The sequence below is a fragment of the Microtus pennsylvanicus genome, chromosome 19, assembly GCF_037038515.1.
Source record: "Microtus pennsylvanicus isolate mMicPen1 chromosome 19, mMicPen1.hap1, whole genome shotgun sequence".
Classification (NCBI taxonomy): domain Eukaryota; kingdom Metazoa; phylum Chordata; class Mammalia; order Rodentia; family Cricetidae; genus Microtus; species Microtus pennsylvanicus.
In genome coordinates, this window is record NC_134597.1 from 684,955 (window position 1) to 707,499 (window position 22,545).

At 38.2% G+C, this 22,545-nt stretch overlaps 2 protein-coding genes across 8 annotated transcripts in view; one reads left to right on the top strand and one right to left on the bottom strand.

Annotated features, from left to right (window-relative positions):
* Krit1 (KRIT1 ankyrin repeat containing) overlaps positions 1-6,695 on the bottom strand; it is a 38,073-nt gene extending 31,378 nt beyond the window's left edge. For 2 of the 4 annotated variants that reach the window (XM_075953437.1, XM_075953439.1), the window contains exons 1-3: positions 6,384-6,690; positions 3,557-3,660; positions 2,222-2,381 (exon numbers count right to left, since the gene is read on the bottom strand). In XM_075953437.1, the coding sequence (XP_075809552.1) occupies positions 2,222-2,381; positions 3,557-3,660; positions 6,384-6,399 (280 nt within the window). In that variant the 5' untranslated portion in view covers positions 6,400-6,690. Of the gene's footprint in view, positions 1-2,221; positions 2,382-3,556; positions 3,661-6,229 lie in introns of all 4 variants that reach the window. The other 2 variants (XM_075953440.1, XM_075953438.1) reach the window with 2 other exon arrangements.
* Positions 6,696-6,763: 68 nt separating this feature from the next.
* The window catches only part of Ankib1 (ankyrin repeat and IBR domain containing 1), a 102,449-nt gene continuing 86,667 nt past the window's right edge, over positions 6,764-22,545 (top strand). For 3 of the 4 annotated variants that reach the window (XM_075953432.1, XM_075953434.1, XM_075953435.1), the window contains exon 1: positions 6,764-7,190. The gene's annotated coding sequence lies outside the window, so the exon portion shown is untranslated. The remainder of the gene's footprint in view (positions 7,191-22,545) is intronic. The other variant, XM_075953433.1, reaches the window with a different exon arrangement.

A 22,545-nucleotide genomic window follows, 5' to 3' on the forward strand; every position in this document is an offset into this window, starting at 1 on the left:
ATAGCCCAGGCTAGCCTTTAATTCATGATTCTGCTGCCTCAGTCTCTCAAGTTTCAAGATTACAGCTGCAGGCCATCATACCTGACTGAAAATAATAGATACTTAAATCTGACAAATTGTCTTCTGGATTAGAAAACAAGTTTTTAGGGGTTGGAGATACCTCTCATTGGTATTAACACTTTTCCAACAGGACCAAGGGTCCAAGCTTGATCTCTTGCATCACATAAATAAATATGAAATATTTATTTATATTAAATATATAAGACAACATTAATATATATTTTAATAATAAATTAGTATTAATAAAAACTTAAAACATATACAAAAAGACCAAAGAAAATAAAGATTCAGAAAAGAAACTCAAACATTTTAAAAGGTTGTTATGTTATATTTTATTATATTATACTATATTAAATGCACTAATAAAAACTGATCATTCTGGCAGTTGGGGAGTGATTCAGTTGGTAAAGTATTTGCTGCACAAGTGTGAGACTCCTCAGAGAACTCAGGTAAATCTGGGCATATTAGTGTGTGCCTATAATCCCAGTGCCCCACAGCAAGATGGGAGATGTAGACAGGAGACGTCCTAGAGGTTTGAGGGCCAACTAGCGTGGTGTATGCAGCTGCAGCAATTGAGAAACACATTATCAAACAAGGTGGAAAGCAAGAACAGAGAAATATAAGGTTTCCCTAGCCCTTTCACACTTGAGTCGTGGTATAACTGTGACCCACACTCACACACACAAATGAGCATATGGGCATGCATGCATACACAACAAAGTTTTTAATTAAAAAATGGTGGTAAAATTTTGATACTAAGGAATCAACATATAGACAATCAACTAATAGATTCAGGGCCATATTTTAATGTACTAGAAAATTCTAAGAGCTGTGGGCCACCATGTGGATGCTGGAAATTGAATCTGAGTCTTCTTTAAGAGCAGCCAGTGATCTTAACCACTGAGCCATTTATCCAGCTCTGAATTTTTTCCTTTTTAAAACGTAACATATACACAGTTTATAAAAGTTATACCTTCTGACAGCTCTCTGTTTCTTATGAGGCCAAAAAATAAGTTATTACTTTTCAATAACTTTCACAGGCTATATATTATCTAACATTTTAAATGGGCTCTACTTTTTAGAGTTCATACTTTTTTTTCTTTTGTTTTATTTTTATTTCCTTTTATTATTATTATTATTAATTTAGTTTTTTGAGACAGGGTTTCTCTGTGTAGCTCTATCTGTTCTGAAACTCATTCTGTAGACCAGGCTTGTCTTGAATTCACAGACCTGCCTCTGCTTCCAGACTGCTGGGATCAAAGGCTTGCACCACCATAACCTGGCCCAAGTTAATACTTTTCAGTTTGGTTTTTTGAAAAGAATTTTCTTCCTATGATTAAAATGAGAAGAAAACTGTATCACCTTGGTAAGGGTTTTTATGGCTAATTAATCCATGAATATTATATTTCACTAAGCCATAGAGAGAGGCTTATAGTTAGTTTCTTCTGTCTGGTAGAAATAAAAATAATAGCTCAAAGATAATTATCTAGAAAACCATACTGTTAGCAAAAGTAACCTGCTCCATAAACAAATCCCTAGCACGGCAGTTCCTCACACAGTTTGGGCTCTGCAGAAGTCAGTTATCTTTGGGAAGCAGAGGACCAGTGCAAGGTGGACGGGGACTGAACTGCAACAGTGAATATGATAAACTACATAACATACACTGGAAAATTCTATAATTAAATCTATTTTGTACAGTTAATACTTACTAATAAAATTTGATAAAATTACACTGAACTTACTTCTTCAAGGATTTGGACTATAGTTTAAATCTATTGTACAGTTAATACTTGCGAATAAAATTTGATAAAACTACACTGAAGTTACTACTTCAAGGATTTGGATATAGTTTAACAACTTCCCGAGGTTTTCCTACTTTTTCAAATGGAAAGGAAAACAGAAATTGGTTTTAAAATACTTTAAAAAATATTTTTCAGGGCCAGGCACCACAGTACAAGTCAGCACTCAAGAGCAGAAGCAGACACATCTCTGCAAGTTCAAGGCCAGCCTGGTTTACATAATTAGTTCCGGGCCAGCTAGGGTTACACAGTGAACAAAACCAACAAAACAAAACAACCCTTCTACCTAAAAACCCCACATTTTTTTCTTTTTAACTCTTGAAAACAAACTGTTAGGTGTAGGGAGAGAGAAAAGTTCCTACCTCTGATCCCCTGGTTTACAGGAGAAATTGGTTTGGTAGTTTCTACTACATAATCCAATATGTCTTGTGCTATTTCACTGTTGTCTTGTAGTTTAGTTTCCAGCAAAACTTTCTTTCTCTTTCTTTTCTGTCCTTCAATGGGAACTTCATGCAATAAAATCTTAGATAAGAAAAACAGCATTAATAGAAAGTTTAACCACTTGCCCTAGAATACTATTATAATCTGACAGTCTTTCTCAACCCTAGGTGCATACTACAGAATAATAATACCAATCCAAGTCTCCTCTCTGGACCTATTCAATCAGAATGCATAAGGAATGGAACCCTAGTGCAAATAGTTTCCCATCAATCTATAGTGCAACTGAGATCAGGAAATGGTTACAGATAACCTTAGAAACACACTTTAAGCCAAATGTTAGAAAAATTAGGCTATAATACATGGGGGGAAAGCAATTCAATTGCATTTATATATGTAACATACAACTGTAACACCAGATACATAATTGCCCCAATTACACATTTGCTAATCTATACACAACTACAGAAAAGTTATTTGATTGTGTAAAGCTGTCAAATTAGTTAAGGTAAAATATATTTTTCAATGAATTGTTAAAAATAATCTGAAAATAATCAATTATCAATCTTTATATTAGAAGTCGGATTAAACTGATTTTCATTAAGTTTTTATTTTTGAGTTAATCCATAAATTATATAAATACCTAAATAGATAAACTTAAGAAAATCATGAGCTGGGCATAGTAGTGCACACTTTTAATCCTAGCACACGGGAGGCAGAGGTAGGCAGATCTCTGAGTTTAAGGCCAGCCTGGTTTACAGAGTGAGTTACAGGACAGTCAGGGTTATACAGAGAAACCCTGTCTTGGGGTGGGGGGGGGGGTGGGGGAATACCACCACTACCACCAACACCACCAATAAAAAGCCTCATGACTTTGTCTTCGTTCTCTGGCCCTTTCATTTGAAGAAGGGGTCTCATGCACCCAGGCTGGCTTCAAGTAACCTATGTAGTCAAGGTCCACCATGCTTGATTTTAGGCAGTGCTGGGAATCAAACTCAGTTTTTTTATGCATGCTAGCCAAGAATGTATAAAAAGATCTATATCTCAGTCCCACAAGTAACTTTTTATTTAATAATCTACACATGTAAATGAATGCCAAATTGAAAGGTATGCAACAGAAAAAAATACAATTGGGTAGAGACCTAGACTAACTAGCTCACTAATAATAATTGCAGCATATGGTCATAAAGCTTTATATATAAATGACAGTACAGAATGACATTCAATGGTAGGAATAAAATGTTATTAAATTTTCTCACTTCATAGGACTTGGCTCTATATTCCCGAGAGTTGAGACTGGCCGTATTCTTTGGACGGATAACCGCAACATAGGCATCTTCTATGTTTTCTGGATTTCCCATTGCTTTATAAAACAAACAGAAAGGTCCTTGGAGGAGTAAACGACATAACTGGTGGCAAGGTAAAGCATTGAACCCAGTTCAACAACTTTTTAAAGAGTCACTTTGCAAACAATTGTAAAATATTGATTTTTATAACTTATATAATACCTAAAAGGCAAGCCAAAGATGACTTTAATTTTGTCTTCATCATCAAGAATTAAGAATCTGGCCGGGCGGTGGTGGCGCACGCCTTTAATCCCAGCACTAGGGAGGCAGAGGCAGGAGGATCTTTGTGAGTTAGGGGCCAGCCTGGTCTACAAGAGCTAGCACCAGGAGAGGCACCAAAAACTACAGAGAAACCTTGTCTCGAAAATCCAAAAAAAAAAAAAAAAAAAAAAAAATCAAGAATCTGTCTTTGGGGCTTTAAAGGGTGGCATAATTATAAAATATTTTATAAAGTAAATAATAATTCAAAATAGTGGTTCAGAATAATGTTGTACTTTTATTTTCCTTAAAGTATACAAATAAATATTGAGTTTGGAAGTTGGAAGTAGCTGCTTTATACCTACTAACACTCCAGAACTCTGAGCAAGAAAACATTTGATTTAGATATCTGGATGCCCTAACTTAGGTTTATAACTTTCTTTGGAGATGCCCATCACAGATTGGAACCATTTGGTCAGTAGGAAAAGAAAAATCTTTTCCATTTCATTTATAGATTTCCCTAGGTAATCCACAGTTTTTCTTTTAAATATAGTCACTGTGTCAATGTATGTAATCCTCCCTAACCCCCCAAAATTATTTTTTAAGTCTCCACTGGGCAATTTTGGAAAAGTAATTGAATTTCAGTCACATACTTGACTGCTGAATGTTCTCTTTGATCAGAACCATTACTTGTTCATAGCTACACTAAAAAGCTTCTCTTGGACTGCACATCTTTATCCTTTGGCTCTTAAATGTTCCAGTCAGTGATATGCCAGTAAATCTGTAAGAGAAATCAACCCCAGAGTTTCTTTTCTAGTCACACTCACATCAGCTTCCTTTAATTTTTTTAAAGGCCCTTTAGGCATTAAAGTGGTCTTTTCATATTTAATGAGTCCCTTATTGCTTCAACTCTCAGAAGAAGCATTTTCCAAAAAGGGTTGAAATGTTACTTGAGAGGATACACGCTTACTCTCTTTGCTCAGATGCAATGGATGGCACTCTGACAGCCTAACTCATTTTTCTAAAGTTAAAGTATTTAATTACAAAAGTTTTCATTGATTTTGTTCCACAGAAACTAAGGTATTTCGATGAACTTTCTATGAGACATTAGAATGAAAGCATTTCATTTTGCTCAAAGTTTTGAAAAAAGATTTGTTCCATTTCTATAGTTCAAGGGATTTTTTTTCAGTTCAATCATTTTAATAAGATCATCCTAATAAGCCACTACATGCAGAAAAGCTGCTTACAGAAAGTGAAAAAGAGGTTTTTCTACAAAATTCCTGTCTAGCAATTATTTTCATCTCCGATCAACAATGACTAAAACATAATAAATTATAAATAATAAGATATATGGGTGCCTTAAAGACTGCAATCTTCTTTAAAAGGCATTGTATTGTAGAGACACAGCACAGAATACATGACAATTGCAGAAAACAGTGCTTTCTATAAATCGCCTAAAGAAGAAATGAAGTAGCTGTTCACTTTCTACGCAGAATTTAAAGAAAACTAATTCTTGTTTCAATCAACTCATGACAAGAAAACGCCTATTAACAAAGTGTTTCATTAATTAATACTCATATATTTTAAGTCGTTCACTATTAACATATCCCCCAAATATTCTTAAAATTGGTTTTCAAGAAGTACTTGTACTGGAGCATTTAAAATAATCTTTCAGTGACAAAAAAGGAAACAAAAGTTAAAGCTAGGAAATAGCAAAAGCTAAGGTTATTGCACCTACTCCAGCTCAAACTCAACCACAAAAAAAAGAAAAAGAAAAATAGCAAAAGCTACCAGTCATGAAGTAAGACAGGTGCAACAGAAACACAAAAGACTAAAGAAATAAAGGTATTGTTACGGCTCAGTGCACTGGAGAAAATGCTCAGGCGTGATAAGCTGCCAAAATAACGAGGACTTATGTAAGTGATGGTTCATAACTGGGAGGTTTCTGAGATCGTTTTAGAAACACATAGGGGCGTTTTGTTTATCATTATGATTGAGAAAGGAGAGGCGGACAATTGTCATTTAGTGCCCACAGCTAGGGTAATATTCCTTTGTAGGTCAGCTGGTCTGACTGCAAACAAACAGTAAAGGCCATGGTAAGTTCTCTGGGAGGGTGGGACAGGAATGAAGCTGAAATCTTGAGGTAGGCCAGCCACATAAAGGGGTTCTGGTTGAAGCTACAAACACAGGGGAAGGGGCGGGGACAGCAAAGCAAGCGAGGTAAAAACCGTAAACGAAGAACTCGGAAAGAAGAAAGGACCCGCAATCAATACGCTGGTCATCACTTTCCCTACAAAGATAACACTCTGCCTGGGAAGCTGCCCCACCACCCACCAATCTTCCACTACTGGGGGAAAAAGCAAGCCGCTTTGCTCCATGGGCTCTTACCCAAAAGACGACCTTGGAGTCTCGCTAACTGCTCGGAGAAATACACCCTTTGCCTGCAGAACCTAGGTGGAGAGGTTCGGTGTCCCACCCGATTTCGCTAGCTGGAGTCTGGATGGTGCCTCTCGATTCCGCGAAGGAAACCCAGAAGACTAACCCGAGCGAGCGGCCATCCCCTTACGGGTCCGCTACATCCAAGTCACAGGGTGGGGCGGCAGCCGGTGCATTGAGGAGCCGTCACCGTTTTCTCATTTCTTCTGCCTTTCTAAGAGGATCAGGGGCTCGAGCCAACTTCCTGCAGCAGAAGTCGCCGCCCCGAGAGTTCGGGTCTGGACACCTGCTCTCCACTGTCCTTCCCTTCCCTCGGCCGCAATCACCTTCAGCCTCTCCCACAAACTCGGGGCACCTAAGGCCTCGGCTGGCCTCGTCGCCGCCACCGGCGCCAGGAAATAACTTCCGGGGTTACGCCCCTCCCCCTCCCCCCAGCCTGCTTAAGGTTTGCGGCGGAAAAGCTTCCGGGTCGGTCTGCGGGTGCCGCCGTTCGTGCCGGTCCGTGCCCCTTCTTGCGGCGGCCGCCGCTGTCTGGAGCGGACAGCCGGCCCCTGGGCACTCGCGGTGCTGGCGGAGGTCGGCGTCCACGGCTGCGCGCGCACCCACGGCACGACCATGCTCTGGACTTGACCGAGCGGCGGAGGCAGGCGCCCCCGCCCCCTCCTCCCTACCCGGAGCGCGACGGCGCAGCTGGAGAGGGTGTGAGCTCGCCCGGGCGTCGGGCTCGCGCAGCGCTTCCCGCGGCCTCCAGCGCGCATCCTCCGGCTCCCTCAGCCGCTGGCAGCGGGTGGGTACGGCGCGGAGTGGAAGCGAGGTCATCGGCTCGGCTGCGCGAGAGGCAGGTGGCCGCGGGGGAGGAGGCTGCAGACCTGTGCGATCCGCGCGACCCCGGTTCCCACCGGGAGAAGTAACCGTAAGTCTCTGCTTCACGGCTCGGCTTGGGCCGAGGCTGTCTAAAGCTGCCCAGTTCACGCCCTTCCCTGTCTCTTGCGAGTGTGCCCATCGTCCCTTCTGTCCCTATCCCTGAACAGGTACGCTCACGTATTTACAAGCCTCCGGGTTTCCACGGCGCGCCCCATCCTCCATACATGTCTACATCTCCTTGTCCCTCTGTCCTCACAAGATTCGTGCCCTCCTTCATTTTCTGTAGAACCCGGAGCAGCCCGGGCATGAGATGTGAAAAGCCTTGGATACTTCCAACTCCGCAGATCTGACGTACCGAGGAGCTAAGAGGTTAAAAGTGCTCTGCAGGACTGTCATGGTGGGGTTAGGTAGATGCTGATGGCACCGTTGTTTGTTGGTTTTGCCACCCAAACAAAAGAATGGACGCTCCTTCTGTACCCTCAGTCCTGTCCCTGTTTGTGGGAACTGTTCTTACATTGAGGTTGGAGCCGGAGGAAATTGGAGCTAGAGCCCTAATGAAGCAGCTCCTGAAGAGGTTTTATTCTCACAAGCTCTATTCTTGAAAAATCTTGTATTGCGACAACTCATTGCAGGAAAGCTTTACTGAAGAACGAATGTGAAAATGTTTGAAATTTTAGTTAGTATACTTTGGATACTGTTAATTTCTTACTGTGTTGATTACTAGACTTTTTCTCATTAAATTTTAGTTTTTTTTTTAGTCTGCTTTTGCAGAACTTTCCAAAAATTAGGTTAAAATATACTTTTAATACTTCAGTGACTGGACAGTCGCTGTCATGTGTCTTCATGTATTTACTACTTTTCAAGGCATTGTAGAAAGCAAATGATAATCTCAAAATACTGGTGCTCTGTAGGCTTCAAGTTTTGTCATTCTTCTGTAAACTACTCTAAGGCAGGATGGTAGCATTGGTAACATTTTTCTTGGAAACTATTATTTCTTTCAGAACAATAAGTATGTTTAGTCACCCTTCCCCCCAAACAATTCTTTTAGCAGTTGATTCTGTAACTACACTTCACAGGCTCAGAAGATGTAGTTCCAACAGTCTTTCTGGAAATACACTTTCCTTGGCACAGAAGCCAACACTGTGCAGACTTGAGTGCATCGTTGAAGGGGTGTCTTCTGTTTTCTGTACATCAGCTTCTGAATAAGATCTGAGTATTTTAATGGGGGAATGGGCAGTTACACAGAACAATCCTTATTTAAAAGTCCACTGATTTCAATTATCTTTGGGGCAAAGAGAGAAAAATAGAACCACATTTTCCTATTTCATTTATTTGTTCCCTTTCTCACAGCTCTGAGAATACCGAATTTATGAAAGTATCGGTGAAATCATGCATGCTGTCTTAGAAAGTGAGGGCTGTACACGGGTGCATGCTGTGCCCTGGAGACAGTGTTTCGTTGTCCACTCTTTCAAGCTTCTGTAGCACTCCTCACTTCTTAGAGTGTTGATTGTCTTTCCTCCTTCTTTCCTCGGTGTGTTCACTTGTGAAAGTGAAGTGCATATATTTATACAGCGTTCCTATAGGTAAAAGGTAAAGGTATTTTTCGTAAATGAGTAGATACGGTTGATGGAAGAAATATGAATCAAGTGTCTCTTGTTCTCCATTAGTGGAAGTGAAAATTTTTTTCTTGGTGCTTTTAATAGTTTTTCCCCCCTTGGAGGCTGCATATATCATTTAGGTTAAATTCTTAAGTGTTTCAAATATTGAGATTTATATGGCATATATTGTCAAAAAAGATTTTGAGTTTCAGCTCAGTATTGTCAGGAGTTTCTCTGCATTATCCTAAAAATGCTTAGGTATCTTATTTAATTTCACAAAATGATCTAACTTGGGGAACAGTGATATTTGGACTTTTCAGTCCATTTTCTTCAAACTGCTTCTTCCTTCTCCACCCTAGATACTTCACTTTCCTGCTTATTGTATTTCTTCATTTCATTCAACCTTTACTGAGCTGTGTGTGGGGATCAGGGTTTATGTTCTGCCACTCCAGGGTACATATATCAAGATTCCTTTTCTCACTGACTTTCCCAATCTAGATGTTTGACTGTGATTCTGTCTGAAGGCATTGGAGAGTACTGGTTCTGAGATGAAAATACTCATTCAGACTTGATTAGTGGGATTTATGGTTTAGCAGCATTTTGATACAGTTCAATCTTATGGTTTCTTGAACCCCCTAACTTTCAGAAGCATAATTTACTACTATTACCACTTTTCTCCCAATGCTTCTTTTGTATTATAAACATTTTGCTCTTGTTTTGGCCACTGCCCTTTACTATAATTACATGCTCTTCTGCTTCTGAGATTATAGAACATACCATTAATAATTCTTGAATTCTTAAAAAACAGCAATACTTGCTACTTTTTCTGTTTTCTGTCTTTTTCTTAACACACACACACACACACACACACACACACACACACACTGGACACCCATAGTCTTTCTGTTTCACGTGTAAAAGTCTTTGGTAATACTCAAGGGTACTGTATTTTTCTGATTGGAATGATGGTGGAATTAGAATTCCTACTCAACAATGTAACAGAGACAAAACTATAAATGTGTGTTGATGCTTGGCCTATAAAGGTGAACAAATCAAGATTCTTTTTATCATTGGGCTATAAAATATCTACTTAAAATTCATGAAGGAAAAGCCTATTTAAATGCCTTCAGTACCCTAAAGGTGTAAAAGTATTGCCTTGTTAATACATCCATTCATTATGGTAAAGGCAGGTATATAAATGCTTTAAACCAAAGTTTTCATCTGGTTTTGGTCTCGGACAATGATAGCTGGATCCCATTCTTTTCTACCACCGGGTATTCTACATTACAATATCTTTCAAAATTTTAACAATAATTTTGAAATGATTTCAGATTACTTGAATTAGGTCATTTCAAATTCATAAGATGCTAGCAACACAAAGATCTGCAATTGTATATCTTCATTTGAATTTCTTTCACTGTTAACGTTCTGCTAATTTCCTTAATTGCTTACCATTTCATTCTCCATGCATAAATATATACATTCAACACATACAGTTTTATAAGTCTTTCGCAGCATTTTGAGGACGCTTCAAACGTGTGTCTTTACCCTGCAACACTACAGTGTCTGGTTTCTAAAAACAAAGCCCTGTTATGCAATCCTGATACTGCCCCTTCAAGAATAAACACTATGTTAACTTTTTTCAGACATATTTGGCCTCAGTTTCCTCATATTCCATGTCTTTGGCAGTTTTGTCAAGTATAAGCCTACATTTTCTCTCTTTTTTAATATTTTTTAATTGATATTATTGAACTCTACATTTTTCTCTGCTCCCTTCCCTGCTTCTCCCTTACCCCTTCAGTCCTCACCCAAGGTCCCCATGCTCCCAATTTACTCAGGAGATCTTGTCTTTTTCTACTTTCTACTTCCCATGTAGATTAGATCTATGTAAGTCTCTCTTAGGGTCCTCATTGTTGTGTAAGTTCTCTTGAGTTATGGTTTGTAGGCTGGCTTTCTTTGCTTTATGTTTAAAAACCATCTATGAGTGAGTACATTGATAATTGTCTTTCTGTGTCTGGGTTACCTCACTCAAAATGATGTTTTCTAGCTCCATCCATTTTCCTGCAAAATTCAAGATGTCGTTATTTTTTTTCTGCTGTGTAATACTCCATTGTGTAAATGTACCACATTTTTCTTATCCATTCTTCGGTTGAGGGGCATTTGGGTTGTTTCCAGGTTCTGCCTATGACAAACAAAGCTGCTGTGAACATAGTTGATTGAGCACATGTCCTTGTGGCACAATTGAGCATCTTTTGGATATATACCAAAAAATGGTATTACTGTGTCTTGAGGAAGGTTGTTTCCTAATTTTCTGAGAAATCGCCACACTGACATCCAAAGGGGTTATACCAGCTTGCATTCCCACCAGCAATGCAGAAGTGTTCCCTTTTCTCAACAACCTCTTCAGCATAAGTTGTCATCAGTGTTTTTGATCCTGGCCATTCTTACAGGTGTAAGATGCAATCTCAGAGTTGTTTTGATTTGCATTTCCCTGATGACTAAGGATGTTGAACATTTCCTTAAGTGTCTTTTAGCTATTTTAGATTCCTGTGTTGAGAGTTCTCTCTTTAGGTCTGTACTCCATTTTTTTTTTTATTGGATTATGTGTTCTTTTGGTGACCAATTTCTTGAGTTCTTTGTATATTTTAGAAATTAGACCTCTGTCTGATGTGGGGTTAGTGAAGATCTTTTCCCATTCTGTAGGCTGTCATTTTGTCTTGTTGACCATGTCCTTTGCTTTACAGAAGCTTTTCAGTTTCAGGAGGTCCCATTTATTAATTGTTTCTCTCAGTGTCTGTGCTGCTGGGGTTATATTTAGGAAGTGGTCTCCTGTGCCAATGCATTCAAGTGTATTTCCCACTTTCTCTTCTATAAGGTTCAGTGTAGCTGGCTTTATGTTGAGGTCTTTGATCCATTTGGACTTGAGTTTTGTGCATGGTGATAGATATGAGTCTATTTTCATTCTTCTACATGTTTATATGCAGTTATGTCAGCACAACTTGTTAAATATGCTTTCTTTTTTCCATTTGATATTTTTTTGCTTCTATATCAAAGATCAGATGTTTGAAGATGTGTGGATTGATATCCGGGTCTTCTATTCGGTTCCATTGGTCTTCCTGTCTGTTCTTATGCCAATATCGGGCTGTTTTCAGTACTGTAGCTCTGTAGTAGAGTTTGGAGTCTGGGATTGTGATGCCTCCAGAAGTTGTTTTATTGTACAGGATTGTTTCGGCTACCCTGGGTTTTTTCTTTTCCATACAAAGTTGAGTACTGTTCTTTCGAGGTCTTTGAAGAATTTTGCTGGGATTTTGATGGGCATTGCGTTGAATCTGTAGATTGTTTTGGGTAAGATCACCATTTTTACTATGTTAATTCAGCCTACCCAAGAGCATGGGATATCTTTCCACTTTCTGGTGTCTTCTTCAATTTCTTTCTTCAAAGATTTAAAGTTCTTGTCATACAAGTCTTCCACTTGTTTGGTTATACTTACTTGGAGATATTTCATGCTATTTGTAAGCCTATATTTTCTAGCATAATCCTCATCCTAGAATTATGAACTTCATGTCCCCCAGGCAAGTTATACCTTCCTGGCAGGAATATCAAGAAAAGATGCCATGCCCTTCTTAGTGAATTTCATCCAGAGGCCCTCAGTACCAAGTCATGTCACTAGCAATGAATGTAACAAGATATAATTGTGGAAATAAACTCCAAAATTGTGCCATTATCTTAGTTCTTATCAAACCTTTACTTGCTGACCTTAGTGTCATTGATGACTCCTACCTCAATTAACCACTTTTATGATTAGCAATTATTATTTATTTACATTTTCTCTCTGCATATACAAGTTGATGTTTTATTGAAAACTGCTTCTCTTTTCTCGCTTTTTATTTAAAAGTAAAGAAGAAATGGTGTTGACTTTATGTGAGAGGTTGTGAATTGTTACTATCTCACTTATTGTGCTATTTCAGATGTCCCCAGTTTAGTCAGGGGAACATCTTTAAACTGGCTGCCATGCCCCTTGATCATGCTCCCATTTCCTTTCTGGCAGAATAAATTGTTCCTGATTCATCTTGTGCTTTGCTTGCTCTGCCACTGAAATCAGCTTTCCCACAAGGAGCCTGCTTTTGCGTTTTGGTTTGTAAAGATGATAGATGTTTATAACAAAGACTTGGGACCTCATCCTCTTTGCTTCTAGAGTGTGAATGCTTCCGTGTGCTTTTACTGGACATGGTTAGGATAGATGGTTTGTGTGTTCACCTACACATATGTACACACTCGTATACATACCTCTTCTTTATTTTGTTTTGCTTTGTTTCTGAGTCATTTTCCAGACTGGAATTAAATTTATTATATAGTCAAGGTTGAGTTATATTCCTAACTTCACAAAACAAACAAACAACAAGATGTTTCCTATGTAGTGAGAAGTCAGATGGCACTGTCTGTGGCAGTGTGGTGGCTCCACAGGGCTGTCAGTAATACATGCTTACTTGTCTTTCTGGTTAGTTGTCCTGTCTTATCACCTGTGGTCTTAAGGTGACATTCCAGACTGAGTAGCAGCTTCTTTCTTTTTATTCTCTCATCATCCATGCCTCTGGGTGTGTTAACAGTATCCTATGTAGTTATCTCTAGAATGGAGCCAAGACCAAAAAGCAGTGCCCTCTTTACATTCCCATAACAAGTTTTTTTCTGTTCTTTTAGAAAATAATTCAGATTTGGCTTCGTGTGACATAAAATTGCATTTAAATTAGGAACTCAGAACTTTTTTCTATAATCTCTTGAATTGTCATACCTAAAAGGTTTTCATGACCCACCCCATACTAATTTATTTATAAACAGAGATATAAACATGATTGATTATATTATCAAATTGAAAACTGATATTTTGGAGAGCACAGAAATTTATCATTGTACACAATAAATAAATGTTGATTAAAAAATGTATGTGCAACTATTGTATGCAGTGATTATAAAACTGAATAAGGCTGGCTTTGGAAAGATGGTTCAGTGGTTAATAGCACTGGTAGCCTTTCCAGAGGACCTAGGTTCAATTCCCAGCAACCACGTGGCAGCTCAAAACTGTCTGTAACTCTGTTTCCAGGAGTTACACCCTCCTACAAGACATAAATAAAGGCAAAACACCAGTGCACATGAAATAAAAATAAATAAAATTTTTTAAAATCCTATATACATTTCTGTCACCATGACCACTGATACACATATGATGTTCACACAAACACACACACAAACAATAATAAATAGAAATAGTAAAAAAAAAAACTGAACAAGGCTCAGGGGCAGAGCACTTGCCTAGCAACTGCAGAGCCCTAAGTTAGCCTCGAGACCATGAAAACAAAGGAACTAACCTTGAGTGTGATACGGCTCTTCTTCTCCAGGAGTTTACACATAGCCAGGCAAGCAGATAAACACTGAAGTACAGTTTTAGGTGGTAAGCTAACCCCATGATCAAACTAGACAACCTATAACTTAATAAAGGTTTGGGGAGCTATGATCCAGAGTCCTAATAGTGAAAATGGTTTTTAAAGTGCTAGCAGGAAATTTTCTTTAGAGCAAGTTGCCTTTATAATATTCTGAAACGGAACTGGACAAGATCATGTTTGTTATTTGATAAAGTTAATTTGGTTATATGAAAGAATGGAAGTTAATCTGATATATTAAGATAATTCTTGTGTATATTGAATATTGAATGTGTGTGTAAATATAAGCTTATTCTCAAGGACTTTTTGTTATAATATAGTTTAGATATCAACAATATAAGATAGTATAATAGTACTGTGGCATGAAGGGGGCCAGGCCACCCTCTTGTGGTGCTGAGCCAAACAGAGCAGAACAGAGACCGTGTCCTGTTTTATAAAGTGAGCTTGAATTAAGACTTCAACTCAGGGCTGGTTAGATAGCTCTTACTGCCCGGCCTCCTAACATGAATTCATTCCTCAGAAATTACATGGTGGAAGGAGAAAACCAATTCCTGGAAAGTGTTCTTTGACAGTGTACATAACCTCAAAACCCATCTGTGCACATACATAAAAATGTAATTTTAGAAGTTTTTGAAAAATACTTGATCTTATTAAGTCCTATATTCTCAAACCCATGTTCTTTCTGTATATTCTGTTCTGCCTTCCCCTTGGCCCCATATAATCTGCATGTTGCTTCTACCTCAGAAATCTTGTAAAAATAGTTTTCAGCTTGGGACAAAGTTTCAACGAATTCTACTCTTGATTTTCTACAGACACTCTCTGTGTGTGAGATGGAGTATAATCTGAAAGATAAGTGCTAGCCAGAAAATTGCCACATTACATGAATGAGGCAGCTATTGTGAACATGCTGACAGTAATTCTGAGAAATGTAGTATTGAACTGATAAGACAGTAGAAGACAAGATGCTAGCCTGGCATGCCATGCCATCGGACAGTTGAGTAGCACTCACTAATGTTAAGATTCTTCTTCCCCCCGCCATAGTCGATGTTCAGAATAAGGAATAAGAAAAGGGAGTACACTATTGCCGATACTTAAGGCAGGCATTGGTAGATTTGATGATGTTTAATTCCCCAAAACAATTGTAAAAATAATTTCCTATCCCTTACTAATCATTTAAATAAATATCCCAAATCATTGAAACAGAATAGTTATTTCAGCTCAGGTTCTCTCTCCTTCTGAAAAGAGGTGTGCCCGGTATGGGACTAATGTTGGCATGGTACATGAAACTTTTTCCCCAAACTTGATTTGACATGGCATCCACAGATTTAATACTAAAAGATATGACATGATATTCTGAGTGGAAAACATCTTTATATATAATATGGGTGACAACAATGGAAGGTAAAGGTTAAACTGATGATTTGTTATCATATAGTGGTGAGAAGTAGGGCAACTCAGGAAGTGGGAACATCTGATTTTTTCTTAACTACTCAAAAACTCCATGTGTAAAATGTCGAATATATAAGGCAAGAGAAGGTGGAAAATAGGATTCCAGTGTTCAAGGATTATATATATAGTCCAATAGTCATTTTCATTTGACTCCTTGAGAAAACTGAGCCTTTAGTGCTCTAAGCTAGAATTTTCCACGTTGGCCATGTATCATAGTATCATCTAGATAGCCTATTAATACACAAAACACTGGGCCCCACTTCTGAGTTTCTGATTCTAGGTATCTGGGTGGCAGTCTGAAAGTTTTGTCTTAATAAGTTCCCAGGTGCTGCTGGGATTTCTGTTACTTGGTGTATGACCTTAAATTCTCCCTATGTCTCTAAAATATTACTAGTTATAGATAATCACTTTGAGAATTTAAAAACATTCTCGATTCGTTTCTCTATGTTTTGTGCTTTAGATGAGGAACTCTGATGAATAAAATTTTATTTTTAAAAATGATTTTTTTTTAATTTATGCATGTCTGCAGTTACCTTTAGATGCAAGAAAAGAGGATCAAATCCCCTGGAGCTGGAGTTAGAGGTGGTTGTGACCTGCCCAGTGTGAGTGCTGGTAACCAAACTCAGGTCCTCTGTAAGAGCAGTATTCTTGATCAAACTACTCTAGTGGGTTATATGTGTCTGTTCCATTTCTGTTAGGGACTCTGGAGAAGTCCTTATCATTTGAGCAGATACTTCCTATTGCTAGTGAGAAGCAGCCTCTGTTTTTATCCTGGGGTGACCTGTAAGGCTTCACTGTTCATATAGTCCTAGGTTTAGTCTATAGGTTTAGGACAGCGAGGGCAGACCGAGGTGGAACAGAACTTCATATACATTGATGGCAAAATACTTTAATTACTCTTTGAGCTTTCAGCCTTGGAAGGGAATGAGGCTGCTTAGAGAAACGTATAACAAATTCACTTTTTATCAGTTATCAATTTTAGACAGGCTTTAAATGATTGATATGTGTACAGACTGAAAGAAAGAGGCAGGTACAAAATGAAGACAGAGATGCTAGGGTTTTCTACTGATTCTTTTTAGTTACCTTCTGGACCCAAGTGAGGAGCCAGTGTTCTTTTAACAAGCAGTTTCTTTTCCTGTTTACTCATGGACATAGGCAGATTAATGTAGTATTGTGTGCATCGTATGTTGGAGTGGAGGGACAGAGAATAGGTCCATCTACTTGGAAGAGTCACTTGTCTGCTGGCCAGAATATGATTTAAAGAGACCTGTCCATCCAGTGGGTTTTACTTTTGGATCTAGGCAACATCAGCTACACATTAAGTACCTTTTTTAAACATAGCACATACCATGATGTCAGTGTTCCATTTTGTAACCCGAAACTCACAATGACTTTGTTTTGATGCTTTATATACTTTCCCTATCCATACATTAATATTTTTTCTTGGGTTTTATATATTTCTGTCTCCATAATTGATTTCCTGTCTCTCATTTAACATGTGTATTAAATAATGAATAAAGTTTACTAGATAGTTAAGAGAAAATCTTAGCGTTTTAAGTTGGAAAATTATATATGAGAAGTAAGCCATTTTATATAATATTTTATCAGAGCAATTTAATTCTATACGTTGCGAATTGTTAAATCTTTAGACTTTTCACTTGAGGTCTGTCTGAATGTTTGTGTCAGATATAAGTAGCTCTCCCACTTGTCATTTAAGCCATATTGCCTACAGTCTTCCACCTTCATTATTCCATCCTTCCAGGTGCTTTGACAAAGAGCTGTCGAGTCATTCTTCCCACTCTTACTCCACTTCCAAGTTGTTGGCACATTCTGTCTGTCCTTACTTCCAGAGTACATCCCGAATGGGAGTAAGTGCTCTGCATCACGACTGCTGCTTTCTCCGTTGAAGTTACCTACTATCAGCTTTCACTTGGAACTCTACAGATACTTCATAAATGGGCTCCTGCTTTTTGGTTTCCCCCCATCTCCAATCAGCCAGCCAGGTTAAATGTTACAGGTCATTCCCTCCTTGCAAACAGCCTCCAGTGCCTTTCCTTTACACCCAGAATAAAAATGAAGTAATTTAAAGTAACCCTCCAAGAATTTAGCTGCTCCTGTTCTCTTCACCATGGCCCCGCCCCTTTCTGTGCTTGAACATCCATCCACAGCTGTTCTTTGTGCTGGAGTACTTTTATCTGTGGATGGTGCCTGACTGCCTCCCTTAGCTCTTTACTAAGGTGTCACTTTCCCCTGATTACTCTTAAGCATTGCAACATTCTCCCTTTCCTGGTTTGATAATTCAGAAATGACACTTTATGTTACCGTGTGTAGAATGTAAAACTCCATTCGTGTGCCTGTGATTCATCTGTTTTGTTCTGCAGGATTTTCCTATATTTAGTATAACCTGGCACATGGTAGGTGGTCCAAAAGTACATTCTTCCATGAGCTTATATATCTAAAAAAGTATAGCTTTCTTCTGAAAAGTTAGCTTGAAAATCACATCTAAATCTTTACTTTGAATATTTAATTCTGTTTTTCTCATTTAGAAAACAATTGTGTCTAGCCTGTTGATGATGGTGCATGCCTTTAATCCTAGCACTTGGGAGGCAAAGACAGGCAGATCTTTGTGAGTTGAAGGCCAGCCTGGTGTAGAGTAAGTTCTAGGACAGCTGAGGCTGTTACACAGAGAAACCCTGTCTCAAAAAACTAACTAACTAACTAACTAACTAACTAAATAAATAAATAAATAAATATGCCTTATGCCGTTCTTTTGTTTGTATTTGAAATTATTGATTCTTCTTTGGACTGGGTAACATTTACCCCTTATGTAAGTTGTCTTTTCTTACTTTATGTGTAATTTTGGGGAATAACTAAGCATCTTTTCATCCCCTATTTATTGATTACATTATTGATTGCTCTCATTGACTCTGGTGCTTTCTAATACTCATAGTAAGATCTGACATACATCTTGCTCTTAAGTGACTTTTATGTCAGGAGTTACAACAATGCCATAGCTTTTTTTTTTCATGTTTAAAGAAAATCAATACTGATTTCCACCTTTTTAACCAGAATTGAGAGTTTTGGGGCCATGGTAGTTGAGCCTTTCAAGGACTTTAGTTCTATGTAGCCAGTGTTTCTTAACTTCTTTATTTGGAACAGTTATGTTCTACAGGGGGTCTTGCCCTTAATTCAGTTTCTTTTGGCCAGTAAGTCTTGAAATTTGTGTACTTGATATAAATATCACAATGCCTTAGCTTTTTCCAAGTAATTTGCCCTGTTGTCAGCCAGTATTTTGAATTATATCTTAATGTTTCAATTTGTAAGAGTCACTGAAGCACTTAAGGCTATTTCGTTCCATCCTTTCAGGATATAGGGTAGCAGGGGTGCATCAAGACTCACATCTTCATAATTTTGTTAATTGTACTGACTGGTCTATGTGGTCCTTCGCTACTTCATTAAGATGTATGTTACATAAAGTGAAATCCAAAACTAAGTAGGCATGGGATTCAAGTTTTGTTTTCTGATACTGGAGAGTTTCTAACTTGGAATAGTTCAAGTCTGTGGTAACAGATAGTAGGCCTGAGAAAAACTTTAATTATACTTGGTTCCTGTAGCAGTAAAATATATTGAACACTTAAGATTTAGTATCAACAAATAAAGATATATGGGAATATGAATGAACGCTTCTAGGTGCTAACTAAGATTCAAATGTCTACACATACAGTAGACTCTAAATGGGAAAGCCAGGATTCAAACTGAGGCTTGTCTCTAGAATTTTCTCAGTTTACCATTAAACCTTGCCAGAATTACTAAGCTTCTAGAATCTATTTAATATTTATTAGTTGATTGTATAATGCAGGTGGAATTAATTGTGTGAATTAAATTTGAAATGGTACATATACCGCAAAGATAAATCTTACCATGATCATCTCATTACGGACCCAGGAGTTTGGTCTTTGTACAAGTTCACTTCTACACATCTGATTAAGCTGTACTGTTCAACATTTTCATTAACATCTTAAATTTAACTCCATGATATTATTAACTTGCATCTCTTTCTTCCTTTCTACTTTCCTTTCTCTTTCATTTTCTCCTCCCCTCCCTTCTTCCCTTTCCTTCTCTCTTCTTTTCCCATTCTTTTCTTCCCTCTCTCCTTTCCCTTAGCTCCATTCTTTTGTCGTAGGGCTCAGTGTTTAACTTATTGTTGCTTTTAAACTTCTTGAAGTCTTGTACCTCAACCTACTGAATGCCAGGATTATGGTCCTGTGCCATCACTTCTGGCTATAAGTTTCATTTCTTCAGAGATGGACAAAGCTCAGTTGTTGATTTGAAATTATGCTTTACAGATTTTATGTTTTTGTGGTGTAAATTTGCAGTCTTTGACAAGTTTTTTTCCTCTAAAACTATTTATTATCTGGGTGTAGTGGCATATGCATTTAATTTTAGCACTCAAAAATCAAAAGCAGTTGTATATTTTTGAGTTCAAGACCAACCAGAACTACATAGTAAGACCTTGTCCCCAAAATAATTCTATTTATTATTGTTGTTGTTTGTATGTGATGTGTATATGTGTTGAGAGCTGACACTCATGCCCTGGAGCTCATATAAAATTCAGAGGACACCTTTGTGGAGTGGATTCTCTCCTTCTTCATTTAAATTGATTCCAGGAATTGATCTCAGGTCACCAGGCTATCATGTTTGGAGAGTGAACGCTTTTATCTAGTAAGTCATCTCTAGCCCCCCTTTTTTGTTTGTTTGGTTAGTTTACATAAATACCAGTAATGTCCTTATCCAAGTGTTTTCATCCTCTTTGAAATAAAGACATGAATATTGAAGTGAATACATCTGAACACATCTCTCAAGTTTCATATATATGTGTGTGTGTACACATAGACATTTGTACACACACACACACACACATACACATTTAGAAGTTAGTGTAAAAGCCTGGTGAAACATCAAAATGTAATGAATTGGTTCCTAGGTAATAATTTTTGTTATAGTCAGCAAAATATGAGCACATGTACGTATGATGATCAATTAGGTATAGATTACTTATTCTTTTTTATTTTTGTATTTTTTAAAAAGAAAACAAACTTACCCTTTTTCATTATTCATACCAAATTCAAGTTCCTATTCCCTCCCCTTCTCCCATCCCTTCCACACACCTCCCTACCCCACCCCTATCCATTCCTCAGAGAGGGTAAGGCACATTGCTTTAGGGAACATCCAAGGCCCTCCCTGCTATATCTAGGTTGAACAAGGTATCTATGCAAAGGGAATAAGTTCCCCAAAAGCCAGTACAAGCAGTAAGGATAAATCTTGGTGCCACTGCCAGTGGTCCTGCAGTCTGCCCCAGCCATAAAACTGTCAACCACATTCAGAGGGACTAGTTTGGTCCTTTGCTTGTTCCTTCCCAGTTCTGCTGGAGTTGGTGAGCTCCCATTAGCTCAGGTGATTGTTTCAGTGGACATTGGGAGCTGCAGGTCTCTGCCTCTGTTTCCATCAGTTGCTGGATAAAGAAAGGTTCTAAGGTGATATTTAGGATATTCATTAGTCTGACTACAGGGCAAGGGTACTTCGGACCCTCTCTCCTCTATTGCTTAGGCTCTTAGCTGGGGTCATCCTTATGGATTCCTGGGAATTTCTCTAGAGCCAGTATTCTTGGTAACCCCATAGTGGCTCTCTCAATCAAGATATCTCTTTCCTTGCTCTCATTTCTGTCCGTCTTCCATCTTGCCTATTCTGTTCCCTCAAGTTCTCCTCAACCCTCCCTTTACCACCTCTTCTTCCCTATCCACCCTCCCTTCTTCCCCCACCCCATCCTCCCAATTTTGTCATGCTTATTCTTTTTTGGGCATCTATTCAGTATACATTATTCTGGATTTCATAAGGACATTTTGTAGACATACTGTACCTGACCGTGTCCTCCCAACACACATATAACCTCATACCCTGCCATTAGTCCCCTTCATTCTCTTAAACAATTTCACTTGTTTCCATGTCATACACACATACATGATTTTGTATATCTACATATAATCTACAAATCTGTAAATGAGAAAGACCGTGATATTTTCTCTGAGTCTGATTTGATTTGTTTAGCACAATAATCTCCAAGTGCTTCCATTTCCCTGCAAATGACACTTGTGCTTCTTCATAGCTAGATAAAATTCCATTGTAAATGTACATAGCACTCAAAAGTTTGGGCTTTTCCAAATTAGTTAAAAGGGAGTTTTTTACCACACTAAAAAATGGGGGAAACCATTAGAATGGAAGGATTTGGGTCTCTGTATGATAATATGCTAGACAGTTTCAAAATGGAATGATTAAATGAAAGGATAACTAATTTTGATGGGATTTATGTGATATCAATTGTAAATACTATCAGCCTTATCATTTTTGTCTTATCACTAAAAAAGTTGTTTTAATATGAATGCTAAGATACAGTTCTTAGAAAAACCTAATAAAACAGATCACAGAGATATTAAAATCCAGACCAAGGACTTTAAGGGAGAGCCATTCAGCACTGGATTATAAAAATAGAGAGGAGCAGTCTAAAGTTTTCAAACAACCAACCTTAATAATATAACCAGTAACCTTACAGGAATCACCAGATGGCAGAGGTTCTGTTACACCTAACTGGATTCCTATGCCAATGTTAGATTTAGGGAGAATCAAGGAAGCAATAGTCTCATATGGCATGCTGTGATAAAAAAAATGATAATATTTAACTAATTCCTTCAAGAATTAATTGTCTTACCAAATCTACAACAATGCCGATGAACATGTGAGACTGACTGCTGCTGTGTAGAACAGTAAAAGCCTGACTGGATCTCAAGCCAGCTACCAAATTTGGCAGCAGCCCAAAAATGGGTTTCAAGGAGAGCCCGTAAGCACTGGGGGGGGGGGGGATGGCTGT